General features: G+C 39.2%; 1 protein-coding gene across 3 annotated transcripts; it reads left to right on the top strand.

Annotated features, from left to right (window-relative positions):
* The first annotated feature begins 3,604 nt into the window (after nucleotides 1-3,604).
* Nucleotides 3,605-13,432, top strand: slc16a13 (solute carrier family 16 member 13). 3 transcript variants are annotated; one of them, XM_058394433.1, is made up of 6 exons: nucleotides 3,605-3,991; nucleotides 7,407-7,658; nucleotides 8,587-8,730; nucleotides 9,468-9,724; nucleotides 9,994-10,516; nucleotides 11,192-13,432. In XM_058394433.1, the coding sequence occupies exons 2-6, from the start codon at nucleotides 7,409-7,411 to the stop codon at nucleotides 11,518-11,520; spliced, it is 1,503 nt and encodes a 500-aa protein (XP_058250416.1). In that variant the 5' UTR covers nucleotides 3,605-3,991; nucleotides 7,407-7,408; the 3' UTR covers nucleotides 11,521-13,432. The 3 variants fall into 3 exon arrangements, with proteins under 3 accessions (XP_058250416.1, XP_058250415.1, XP_058250417.1); XM_058394432.1 differs by having other exon boundaries at nucleotides 7,404-7,658; XM_058394434.1 differs by lacking the exon at nucleotides 3,605-3,991 and adding an exon at nucleotides 4,637-4,793 and having other exon boundaries at nucleotides 7,404-7,658.
* Nucleotides 13,433-13,604: the final 172 nt, after the last annotated feature.

The following is a 13,604-nucleotide window of genomic DNA, read 5'->3' as shown; positions in this document are numbered from 1 at the left end:
ACAAAATGTTCACTTGCTGTCTGATATATCCCACCCACTAACAGGTGTCATGATGAGAAGATAATCAGTCTTATTCATGTCACCTCTCAGTGCTCATAATGTTATGCCTGATTGATGTATCTCTATAAAGGAACTTATGCCTAAAAGTTAGTTCAAAATTACTGAGGTTGATGAAACTTTGTGTAATATTTCTGCTGATATAAGTTCAACATTATCTGAAATCATTGTTGTACTGTAAACATGTCCTTACTTGTGAGTAATCTGATTGGAATAAACGCCCACCAAAATGTGCCAAAAACTGGAGGAGCATTTTTGTTTAAGGCCAGTGTTCATGATAAATGATGTTTGGCCTTTAACTTGTGCAGCAGAGGGCTATCAGGGCTATCAGGCCTTACTTTCAGTCTCAGAAAATGTGTGATCTTTGTAACCATGGCAGGGATGCTGGTGCCAGATGTTGTGGTTTGAGTATTTTAACTAATATCCTGGGAATTTCACACACATTGGTCTCTAGATTTTACACAGGTCTAATGCAATGAGAGAAACTGCACTTGTCTAAACATCTACTGTCTAGTAGATCAAGTATGCCGTTGCAATCTATGCTGTTTTCACATGCCAGCTATTTGATTATACCATAATCAGGTGTCAAAAGACCACAATGAAATTCTTGTAGATAAGAGTGTGATTTCTTAACTGCACTTTGTTCTAGTGTCAAAAATCTACCAATTTCACATGTCCTTCGTCATTTATCTTTCTACATTAGGAATGTAAAAAGGACATTAAACTGTATCTCCATGATTGAGCATTTGAAGGCTTCGGCATGAAGGAGTTAGTGTTAAATCTATAATGAACTCAGATGTTGAGTTTATTTATGAGTTGCTCAGGAGCTCCAGGTTACACAATTCCAACTGACTGCATATGACTGTAGAAAGGACATTATTCATTATCACACTCTCCAGTGTTTATGGTCATTCACACTCTGCAGTGTCACCCAAATGAGGTTGAGTTTCCTTTTGAGTCTGGTTCCTCTTAAGGTTTCTTCCTCTTCCATCCAAAGGAGATTTATTTCTTGCCATAGTCGCCTCAGGCTTACTCATTAGGGGTAAATACAAGTCAATGTAAATATAAGTCTAATATTAATCTTGAACTTTTTGTACTATACTTTTTATGTTTTGTCAAGCTGCTTTGAGACAATGTCCATTGTTAGAAGTGCATATACAAATAAAATTGAATTGAATTATCTTTCTGCATTGGGACTCAATTAGTTTCAGGAAGCTGACAAAGTGCCAAATCAGCATGTAACTCCCATATGCATAAACAGTAACACACTGTATGCTTTACTGGTGATTATTTCAAAGCCTATGTTGTTGATTTGATTCCTGATATGGACTGCAGGTTAAATCTTGTCCAGCAACGTGGGACCCTTACACGCTACTGCTCATCCTGAAGACTTAAACAAGTGCATGTCTACGAATCACTGTTATACTGATATTATTCTTTCAGTGACTGCTATAATGTATTGCATCATTATTAGCCTTTTTACTATTTTTACTTTACATTTTTTTTTACCCTTTTTGTTTTCACTTTATACTTTTAAGCAATTTTAGTTGCACTTAAAACGTAGAAAAGATGCCAGTATGGTGGATTCCAGATACAGAGCCATAATTTTAGGTTGAAGGGTCAGTGCTGTGCCACTGTGACCCTTGTGTTTGGAATGTAAGTTATGGGGAGATGAAGAGTTTGCATGGACAGCCCATTAAAAGGCAAAATAATGGTCAGCCAAAATGAAGACATTTACACCACCAGCTGCAGAGTCTCTTAGATACACTACAGCTGCGGAGAAGCAAACAGATCGTCCAGGCCTGGAGCACCTATCTCTATCTTGTCTATACACCATATTGTACAATGCGCTATTCACAAGCAGCTTGATGTCTGCCTTGCTATGGTGTTCAAATTAGCCAATCCTCCTCTAAGGCAACTCTTATATCTACAGTCTTAGTGAGAGACAGATGTGTCCTTGATAACTTTAATAGCCTGGTAAATACCTCTCAGAGACAGGTGTGCATCAGCTCATTTCCAGATCTTGATTGCCCACCTCAATGTTTTTTGTTTAAAATAATCTTTAGATTAGATGTAGAGTTATATTGTCTGACCACACTGCAATGTGTGAAGCTTGAGCCAAAGGTGACTGCTAGTGCTGTAACATTTCCATGAATCTCTAGACCTCACACAAGCTTTCATTTCAAGGATACTTTTCTTCAGTGTGCCTTTTACTTCCAAATATTTCTTTACGGCTCCAGCAAGGCTAGGAATCTTCTGTTGTTACCAATTTACTTTCCACAGGAAGTATTCTTAAAGTCATGTTCTGAAAGAGGAAATGTGTATCAATGTGCCAGAGTTCATGTACACACTTCTGTCACAAGTACTGTCTCATGCTTCTGAGATAAGGCTGATCATTCAGCCAACATTGACACCTTCTGAGATGCAGCATTCTTACATTTATTTCTGGGGTTGCTTCTTATCAACAACTTTTAGTAAATCTGCGAGTGTGGCCACTTGTAGTGCCAAGGCTGCATTCAAAATCAAGGGGGGAAGAAAAGACTTGCATAGCATGCGGGTCAAATTTCATGCCAAGGAACTGCACAGTCTGTGCTGGAGTCAAATGTTTCTTCTTGTTACTGACTTTCCTTGCATATCATAAATCTGTCTGTCTTGCAATGTGCTGCTAAGACTCTTCATATATAAGTCAGCCATCGAAACAGCAAAGTGTACACAAACACCTGGATCTTGCTGGGATTCTAGGGCAGTGGTCATCAAATTAGGATCTTTTTTTTTTCTTTTTGTTTGTCAGTGTTGGAAATTGCAATCCCCTCTTTTCAAAGTTGTTATATTTTATACTGAGTAGTTTATCGTTATTAATCAGTTGAAATGATTTAATATAGTTTAATCCAAAGATGAATAACTCAAAAACAATTACGACTTTAAATAATGTCAAATTGGATGTTTTCTGTCAGAAGGAATTTCAGAGATAGAAATACACAATACTTTTGGGACAAAGTTTTGGGACACCCCTCCAAATCCTTGAAGTTAGGTGTTGTTTTCAGGAGTTGGGCTTGGCCCCTTAGTTCCAGTGATAGGAACTCTTAATGCTTCAGCATACCAAGACATTCTGGACAATTTGCTCCCAACACTGTGGGAACAGTTTGGGGATGACCCCTTCCTGTTCCAATATGACTGCACACCAGTGCACAAAGCAAGGTCCATAAAGACATGGATGAGTGAGTTTGGTGTGGAGGAACTTCACTGGCCTGCAAAGAGTCCTGACCTCAACCTGATAGAATACCTTTGGCATGAATTAGAGCGGAGACTATAAAATATAATAATATACTATTGCACAAATAAAAAAAAAACCCATGCGTCTGATATTTAAATGTTTGATGTATGATCAGAGAGACTCTGTCAGACATGTAAGGGAATCCAGTAGAATGTAAAAGAGGGAAAAATTCCTTCTCTGTGGTGATTCTCACACATGTAGGTCTGAGGCTTAACCCAAAGTCCGCTAGCTCTCGCGCCACCATGTGGTTTGGCTGCCTTTAGTTGCTGACCCATACACTCACTCATACACACAATCTTTACTGCCTCTAGTTTAGAACTCTACGTTAGACCAAATCTTCACCCTAGTTGCTTTAACAGTGCTGTTTACAAGCTGTTTCCACCCGCTCCTTTACATATTTCATTTACGGTCAGTGATAGCTCAGACCCTCACGTGACAGAGGTCTTCATTTAGGCACGAGGCGGCTTCGCGGTGACAGTCCAGATGTGCGCGCGCACCAGACTGACACCTGTGCGTTCTTGAAGACAAAGGAACAAGTGATTATTAAAAAAACAAAAACAAACAACGATGATAACGGCTTTACGAGAATGACTGAGATGCCACCTGGAATGCTGTCGGCTTTGTCGTGCTCTTATCTTAAGATTTCTAAAACTTAACCGGGTGAGTAGTCGAGGAAATCTCTCTATCTGGTATTAATCTGAAAGGTTTAATCAGTTTCTTTTGTTAGTTTTTTTTTAAGCTGCCAAAATATAAGACCAGGATGAATTGTACAGTTTTGGTATATTATTAAGTAGCTGCATGCTAGTCTTACTCTAAATCTAGCGTCCTGTTTTCTGTAAATGCTGAAATCGAAAGCATTGGGGTTTTTATTATTATTATTATTATTATTATTATTATTATTATTATTAAAACGCAGAAGCATGGCAGAAAAACCTCAACAGTCTCTCACAAGTCATTCATAATGTACCACAGTATATAAAAGTCCAAATACCAGTACTGTTTAATGTCTCAGACCGGCTGAATTGTTGACACATTCTGAGTGTCAAAATAAGAGTCCCCGTGTTGTAGAGAGGGTTGTTTATGTTTTTATTTATTTAGCTAATAAATAATGTAGAAAAACAGGCCCATGAACAAGACTTAAGTTCTTATGCTCACTTTAACACCTATTGTTGTATTTGATGGTAAATTACTAGCCTTGCGAATGGCTGTTATAATTCATTTGTAATAACATTCAGAGCGTACAGAGAGCGCCCCCCCCCCCCCCCCCATTTTCTCCTCTGCCGGTAGCTGTATTTCCCCTGAACTGCCGGTTATTGACTGTCTGGATACAGACTGAATTAAACAAACAAACCCTTTATAGAGAAATACCTTGTCCTAATTGAGCAAATGCGGAGCACAAGCACAGGGTGACAGGATGTGGTCGTGCTGCAGTCTCGATCTTTCTTGTCTTACATCAACAAAGGTAACCTTTTAACATCTTAGATGAATTTACCACCTGGCTTTCATCTAGTGAAATGAAATATTAAAGGGGCAATAGCGAATAATTTTTTGGTTATTACTAGTTAAATGTTTGGAAACCTGCTTTTGGGTCAGGAATGTTTGTTTGAGGATTGGCATCTTGTCAATCATTTTATAGACACACCCCCAACGTCTGTCACATCCCCACCAATCATTTTGAGAAGTTATATATTTAAAGAGTTGTAACTTGGATTTCAAGCACTTCGTGATCCGACAGTCCTTGCTACTAGTAAATATATCTGATCAACTATATGTTTTTGAGGATGGAGCTTTGTGTGTACGGTCTAAATGAATATAAAAGCATTCATCTCCATCCATTCAGCTGTTAGAGCCCTTCATTTTCAAAATTCACCTTTACATTGAGGAAAACTCATTCCTTTGTTTATTGACTATACCTTTGTGTTTGTTGCTGACGAAATAGATAGAGTAAATACACAGATCAGGAATAACATTATGACCACCTGCCTAATATTGTGTTGGTCCCCATTTTGCTGCCAAAACAGCCCTGACCTGTAGAGGCATGGACTCCACTAGATCCCTGAAGGTGTGCTGTGGTATCTGGTACCAAGATGTTAGTAGCAGATCCTTACAGGATACTTAAAGGACGTACAGGACTCAAAGGATACTTTTGATAGATACTGACCACTGCAGACCGGGAACACCCCACAAGAGCTGCAGTTTTGGAGATGCTCTGATCCAGTGATCTAGCCATCACAATTTGTCCCTTGTCAAACTCGCTCAAATCCTTACGCTTGCCCATTTTTCCTTCTTCTAACACATCAACTTTGAGGACAAAATGTTCACTTGCTGCCTAATATATCCCACCCACTAACAGGTGCCATGATGAGGAGATCATCAGTCTTATTCACTTCATCTCTCACTGCTCATAATGTTATGTCTGTTCAGGGTAGATAGGTCCAGTTCTACAACTGGGACTTTTTTTTCTTTTGCATTAAAATGCTGTTCCTCACCTACAGTTTAGTTTGTAATACTAAGATGTTTTAGTCACAGAGACTGCCCAACCTGATATTAGTGACTAACAGGTTTTTCAGGGAATTTTCAGGTAAGTCATACATGCTGCGTGAATGTTAAACATTGTTGTTTAACAAGGGTAAAAAATTTCCCAGTAAACTATGACTGGGTTTGTCTTGAAACTGATTACTTGGACAGGAGACTCAGTAGAGACAGTATTTGTAAAACTGCCATGTTTCAGCCAAAATCTTTACTGTGTGGGATTCTGTTTGGAGAACAAAATATATCTGAGGATGTTTTCTTGCTTTTAGACAGGAAAACCTAATCTCTTCTGCACCTATGATTAATTGTGCAATCCATGCTTGTTAATCAAAGCTACTGCCATCAAACCTTGACAGATTTTTGACTTCTAAATACCACATCCACGCTGACAGCAAATGATAGAAGCATGTGACCACTTCATGTAGCCAACTGGTGACGGTGACAGTGACAGTGACATCCAAATCCAGCTATACACACTATATTGCCAAAAGTTTAGGGACGTCAGCCTTTACATGCACATGAAATTAATAGGGAGTTGGATCGCCCTTTGCAGCTATATCAGCTTCAACTTTTCTGGGAAGGCTTGCCACAAGGTTTAGGAGTGTGTTTATGGGGATTTTTTGACCATTACACTAGAAGCGCATTTGTGAGGTCAGGCACTGATGTTGGATGAGAAGGTCTGGCTCACAGTCTCTGCTCTAATTCATCCCGAAGGTGTTCTATCACGTTGAGGTCAGGACTCTGTGAAGTTCCTCTACAACAAACTCTCTCATCCATGTCTTTATGGACCTTGTTTTGTGCACTGGTGTGCAGTCATGTTGGAACAGGAAGGGGTCATCCCCAAACTGTTCCCACAAAGTTCGGGGCATGAAATTGTCCAAAATGTCTTAGTATGCTGAAGCATTAAGAGTTCCTTTCAATGGAACTAAGGGGCCGAGCCCAACCACTGAAAACAACACCTGAATTCAATGATTTGGAGGGGTGTCCCAAAACCTTTGTCTATCTATCTATCTAGATCAGACTCCTGGACCACACTGACCTGACATTTAAATGTTGTGTCGGTTGCATTTTGGCTGCTTTTGGATATTCTAGGCCCTAAATGATGCAATTCTATAGGTGTCATAACTGCCCTCATTAAAAGGACTTGACTCAGCAGTGTCTAACCAAAGGTTTAATTCTGATTGATTATTTAAAGAGGTTATGAGTGGGGTTAGTGGAACAAAGGTCATGTGAAGAACTCTGGTTAATGTGTTAAAACGGCTTCTTTCCATGTGCACAAAGAACACAAACATGCACAGACAAAGCAGGTTTCATGTTGTTTTTTGCACATGGATTTTGCTATATACTCATAAGTCATGGCAAGTTATAAACTCCTGCAGGAGTTTCAGGTATGATTATATGACTTTTATATGGCTATAACACACTTTCCCATGTAAATGAATGAAAGAATGAAAAATATATCAATAGAAAGTATTCTTTGTTATCATGTAAGCAAATACTAATAATTTCATTCTTCCTGTTTCCTTTCACCATTCCACAGTAGTGATGGAGAAAAAACACCAGCTGGAGAAACACCAGCTGGAGAAAAAACACCAGCCAGATGGGCATGTGGAAGCTCCAGATGGAGGTTGGGGCTGGGTGGTGGTGTTTGTACTCTTCATGGTTTCAGCCCTGGTTTTTGGGCTCATCCGCAGTCTGGGGGTTTTCTTTGTGGAGTTTGTGCAGTACTTTGAGGAGAGCGCTCAGGCTGTTTCCTGGATAACCTCCATAGGAGTGGCCATGCAGCAGTTACTGAGTGAGTAAAACTATATGTGATTGTGGATATGAACGGATTTATCTGTAAATAATTCATTTGAGCTTTTGCTGATGTGTTTTTCATGAGTATTGTGTCAAAGTCAGAACATGTTCCTGTCATGCTAAAGCTCCTGTGTAGATTTACGTATAAGAAAATGAACTAATTGCACCAGTTAACTAAATCTTGAGTTCAAGTCATACTTAATTCAAATTATATAGTTTGAACTGATTATGCAGTTTTATATATGGAATATAGTGACATGTTTAAAATGCTTATTTCTTTATGTTCACAGCATTGATCATTTAATCAATAGCAACCTTTATCCATAGAAACTTACGGAAGTGTTGTAAAGTCTCAGTAGAAAACACATCTTCCTGCTAGTTCACTAGGTCAGGGACCAAGAATACCATTTGAGAAAATTTCATGAAAACCAGTCAGTTTATACGTATTATTGGTATTAATTAAAGAATCTGAAAACTAAAGAAAGGGAGCCAACACAAACCCATACATTAAAAGAAGTAAAACTAACAATTTTAATTATGACAAAGAAATGTCTGTCTGTCTGCACATAGCTGTAAGTGCTAAACAAATGCCTCAGCTGATGGGGGATTTAGCACTCACTTATTATTGTAAATATTCTATTTAATAGAAATGAGTTATTTCTACTTCTGCCTCTTTTCATTTTGAGGCAAAATAACTTACACTTCTGCTTTTTAGTCTTAACCCTTATTGTTCAATTCATGTCAAAAAAGTCCTCTTCTGCTTTTAGTTCTTTACCCTTTTTGTCCATTTGGTGCTTCCTGCTGTCAGTTTACTTGACCTTTTATGGAAAAAAATGAGGCCAGGGTGAATCGGATCTTATATTAATATACACAGTACAGTCAGTGATGTTTGCTACATAAGCTTAATTAGACATGTGTTTATGTAGGTCCTATAGGCACTGCTGCTTGTAATGCATATGGGGCTCGGCCTGTTGTTATGACGGGAGGCTTACTTTCTGGACTAGGACTCATTCTGGCTTCTCGGGCTACAACACTCAAACACCTCTACCTGAGCATGGGACTCATTTCAGGTATCTGCATAGTTTATCTACATACACTCTTTCTCTCTCACACACAGAAACACATATACACTGATTAGGCATAACATTATGACCTCTGACAGGGGACGTGAATAAGACTGATGATCTCCTCATCATGGCACCTGTTAGGGGGTGGGATATATTAAGCAGCAAGTGAACATTTTGTCCTCAAAGTTGATGTGTTAGAAGCAGGAAAAATGGGCAAGTGTAAGGATTTGAGTAAGTTTGACAAGGGCCAAATTGTGATGGCTAGACGACTGGATCAGAGCATCTCCAAAACTGTTGTGGGGTGTTCCCGGTCTGCAGTGGTCAGTATCTATCAAAAGTGGTCCAAGGAAGGAACAGTGGTGAACCGGTGACAGGGCCAAGGTCCTGCCATCCATGTGGATGTTACTTTGACACATACCACCTACCTAAGCATTGTTGCAGACCATGTACACCCTTTCATTGAAACAGTATTCCTCAATTCCTCAGTTATCCTCTTTCAGCAGGATAATGCGCTTGACAGGTCAGGGCTTTTTTGGGAGCAAAAGGGGGACCAACACGATATTAGGCAGGTGGTCATAATGTTAGTCAGTGTGTGTGTGTGTGTATGTATGTATGTATGTATGTATGTATGTATGTATGTATATATATATATATATATATATATATATATATATATATATATATATATATATTTGTGCAGGTAAAGATATTTACATACTCTTTTCACCCTCTCTCTTTAGGGTCAGGCTGGGCTCTAGTCTTCACCCCTACAATAGCCTCAGTGATGCAGTATTTCAGCACACGGCGTTCTCTAGCTATGGGTCTTGGCTTCACAGGTGTTGGTTTATCCTCCTTTGCATTTTCTCCACTTTTCCAATACCTGGTACAGGTGTATGGGTGGCGTGGGGCACTCCTGATTCTCGGCGGTCTTAGCCTCAACATTGTTGCCAGCGGTGCCCTTATTCGCCCACTCAGACCCAGTAAAGTTGCAGAAAAGGTACTTATTTATATTCCTATTTGGATAATGTCGTTTTATAAATGTTCATCACTAAAATTATCGCCAGGTGGTAGAGAATTTTTGTTTGGTAGAGTCTTTATTTAGCTTAATGCAACTTTTTACATTAGATAGCCTTACAGAGCTAGGCAGAGCATCTGGTGTATTTCAGTAATGTGTTAGCATACGTTTTAATGAATAAAAATGAGGTAGGCTTTGCCATTCTGTTGTTGCTGAACACTATAATTTCCTCCCTCTCTTCTCTTTCCCAGAGTAAAAATGAGAGCTGTATGTCTTTCCTTTCCCATACCTGTGAGTATTTTGAGCTGTCACTGCTCTTGCACCGAGGCTTCCTGACCTACAGCTTGGCCGTCACATGCTTCAATGCCGGGTACTTTATTCCATATGTCCACCTTGTGGCCCACAGCCGCCTTGTGGGCTTTAGCGAATTCCAGGCTGCATTTGTCATTTCCAGCACGGGTGTGACGGACATTGTGGGGCGTGTAGTGTCCGGCTGGGTCTCGGATTTGCCATGTGTGCGCTCGCTCCACCTACTGACCATATGGACGGCTTTAGTGGCTCTGTTCCTCCTGCTGCTGCCCCTCTGCTCAATGCAAGGGAACTATGGGGGTCTGCTGGCAGTCAGCCTGGCATATGGCTTCTCTGCTGGTGCTATGACCCCACTGGTGTTCTCCGTGGTGCCAGAGATTGTGGGGATGGAACGCATGGTCGGTGCGCTAGGACTCCTTCAGTTTATTGAGAGCGTTGGAGGCCTACTTGGAGCTCCACTGTCAGGTAAGGAGCCATATTTTTTAAAATCAGAGTGGTCACTGTATCAGCTAGTTACTAAAGAAAGTTCGCACTGCTTCAATTGGTTCTATTTGTCTCTTGTTATTACCATTAGCACTGTTACAGTTCTGCAGTTATGAAGAACTATAGTTCTGATGTGGTGACAGGCTGAGTGTAGTAGACATAGTGTAGTGTCTGTGATCATAGATCCGGTCCAATCTTCACAGTTACGCTCAGGCTTAGATTGTAGTCATCACTGTCTATTTGGCACAGTAACTGAGGCCTTTCATGATTCTGCGTAAACCCACATATATAAATAAAAAGACGAGCTTTTGATTAAAAAAATCAAAAGGTCTGTGCTGTTATTGGGTGGGATGAGTGACTCAAATGCTCTTCCTCTGTGAAGCAGCATAGGGAGAGACTGCAATCCAATCAAGTGCATATGTTGGGCTGGTTACATCTGTCGAATACTATATAGTGGGGGAAAAAATAAAAATCTTTAAAAATCATCTAGAATCATTTCTGTATGACATCCCAGTAATGTTACTGCAAACCATTTAAATGGAATTTACTGCAATTTAAGACATAAACTACTGTATAAACTTCATTTATTATTACTGTGCTATAGCTAGTGGTATAACTGCAGTTATTTTTCTCTGTGTCTCTCTGCTCCCATCTCAGGTTGGTTGAGGGACATTACAGGTTCTTACATATGGTCCTTTGTGCTAGCCAGTGGATTTCTCCTTGCGGGTACCATTATAACAATGCTTCTTCCCAATTTCTGCTCCTGTACTAACCCCCCACCCCTATGCCCAAAGGAGTCCAATAATGAGTTAACAGAAGATGAGTTACTCAAACAGGTTTTATCCTTAGACCCTACAGAGAATATACAAAACACAGACAGGATTCCAGAAACACTCCCATCTCACGACCACTTAACAGACCTGGGTCTGGAAGTGGAAGACACAACTCTAACAGCAGACTGGACAGAAGATGGCGATACTTGCTGATTGGCTGGAACAGCGGTATGGGCTTGCCACAGGAATCATATTGGCCAAGGATACTGATTTTATGCTGCTTATTTTTTTACCGTCAAAAAACTGGGACAACATTTAATGGTCAGTAGCAGGTAAATGTAAACCAGTCAGAAAGAACCATTATCAAAAAAATATACCACCTCAGGTTCATTTAGGAATAATGATCAAGCAAGAAAACTGCTCCGGTTTTTAGGGTCAGACACAGAATTGTCTGTGTTAGAATCTTTATATGTTTACTGTCATTGAAGTAAACCTAAATCAACCCTGTAGACGCATATTCCACAGTGCTAAAAGCTTTCGTACCAACTGAATATCAGAAATTCGGACTCACAGAAACCACGTTAAAATTGGACCAGGTCACATTTTTGCCAGTTTATTGTTTTGCTGGAAGATTATTGGACTTATCGCTATTTTAACTGATTTGTCCAGCAATAGTGTAATCTGCATTATTCTGTATGTTCAAAGAGTATATAACATTGTGGCGATATTAGGAACTGTTCTGAATTTATACTCTGTTACAAATGGAGAAAGACTGCTGTAATGCTACACCAGTGGTTTCCCTAAGCAGCCCAGAGATCAGCTGCATGGGGTCTGTTATTGTGTAGTAACTGTGGTCATTAAGGTACATGATGCACTTCAGCCTTTCAAGTGTTCTACACTTTAACTCACACAGGAGGGTGTTCTTTCTTTTGTTTTGCTTTTCTACTATTTTGAAGAAGAACTTGAAGCACTGCAGGTTTCAATAGCTTGCTAGCAGAGTATTCTGAACCAGCATCAGGAAGACCGATATTTTTTACACAGCATAAAAGACAAATATTTTTACACAACATAATTGTTTAATTATCTCTGAATGTCATGTTCAGTACTCACTGGAATTCTAGCTGAATGTCACAGCATACATTTGCACTATTTTTATTTTTAACAACTGAAACCTTCTCCCATATGGGTTTTATTCACTGTCGACTTGAACAAAAAAAAAAGAAATGCTGCATTTTTGGTCGGAGCTGTAGGCATGTAGGCATGCTGTGACATGACCTTTATCCTGGCATCAGCGGAGGCACTTTCAGGGGACACAAGTTTAGTGCTGTATAACAAGTGACTTTCTGTTTTTTATTTTAAATAACACTTCTTTTGAAATTCCTAGTCTATAATAACATGCCTTTTATAACATACATGTTATGCTGATTTTCTTTAGGTTTTGCTTTTTTTTTTTAAACATGAAATATTTCAGTCTTTTGTTGGCCTAAATCTGTTTGCTTGTGATGTACATGTCATAGTGTGTTGGATTATGGTTTAAGACATTTTTGACATTTTCCAGCTGGTTTGTTTAGAAAGACCCAGAATTTTAATGGTCTTTTTTAGGACAATTAAATTGTGGCATTATAGAAAAACCTTTTTTTTTCTCTCTCTCTCTCTGTTAGGACTATTCTACCAAAAACAGGACAAAATGCAAAATAAATGATTGAGGTTTAAATGTAAATTAGGTTTAACCTGAACAATTTCTTTTAAATCATGCTCTACAGGTTTAACCATGAAAAGCAAAGCCGGGAGTATTAACCATTCATTTTTTTTCCCCACTGAGACATTCCTTTGGACCACTGACGAACAGATAAAGCTCTTTCTAGTTGGGTAATCTTATTCAAAGGTCCAAACTTTGGTTTGATACACGAGTCAACCTGTACACATTTAGCTGGTCATGCTTGTCTCTGGTACGTTACGTTAGTGGAGGAACAAAATCAGTTACTTATTGAACATTACTCCAGCTTTTCTGAAGTCACTGTGACATCAAATTAAACATTATATGTACTGAATGACATGGCTAAGCGGATTATTTTTCAGCAGTTAGTCTCAGAGGCCATGTACGCTATATTTCACAATCCTATCTGTCTTATTATTTATCGTAGTCCATGTAATGCCCATGATTCAAATATAGAGACATAAGGATATTTATGTAGTATAAAGGGGACATTATTTAGTTGGACATTAGATTCAGTATGCCCTTTCATAAAACAGTAATGAGATCAGAGTCCACTTCTGGTGTGTATCCTGAGTGAATT

Source organism: Hemibagrus wyckioides, linkage group LG07 (assembly GCF_019097595.1).
Source record: "Hemibagrus wyckioides isolate EC202008001 linkage group LG07, SWU_Hwy_1.0, whole genome shotgun sequence".
NCBI classification, from domain to species: Eukaryota; Metazoa; Chordata; class Actinopteri; order Siluriformes; family Bagridae; genus Hemibagrus; species Hemibagrus wyckioides.
The sequence above is the reverse complement of the archived record's forward strand: the minus strand, read 5'-3'. Positions and strand labels throughout refer to the sequence as shown.

What these genes read in the sequence shown, in the direction of transcription:
- slc16a13 (XM_058394433.1), top strand. Translation starts at nt 7,409, where the DNA reads ATGGAGAAAAAACACCAGCTGGAGAAACACCAGCTGGAGAAAAAACAC. An exon ending in GAGCATGGGACTCATTTCAG is followed by an intron (nt 8,731 to 9,467) that starts GTATCTGCATAG and finishes CTCTCTCTTTAG; the next exon opens with GGTCAGGCTGGGCTCTAGTC. An exon ending in CCAGTAAAGTTGCAGAAAAG is followed by an intron (nt 9,725 to 9,993) that starts GTACTTATTTAT and finishes TCTCTTTCCCAG; the next exon opens with AGTAAAAATGAGAGCTGTAT.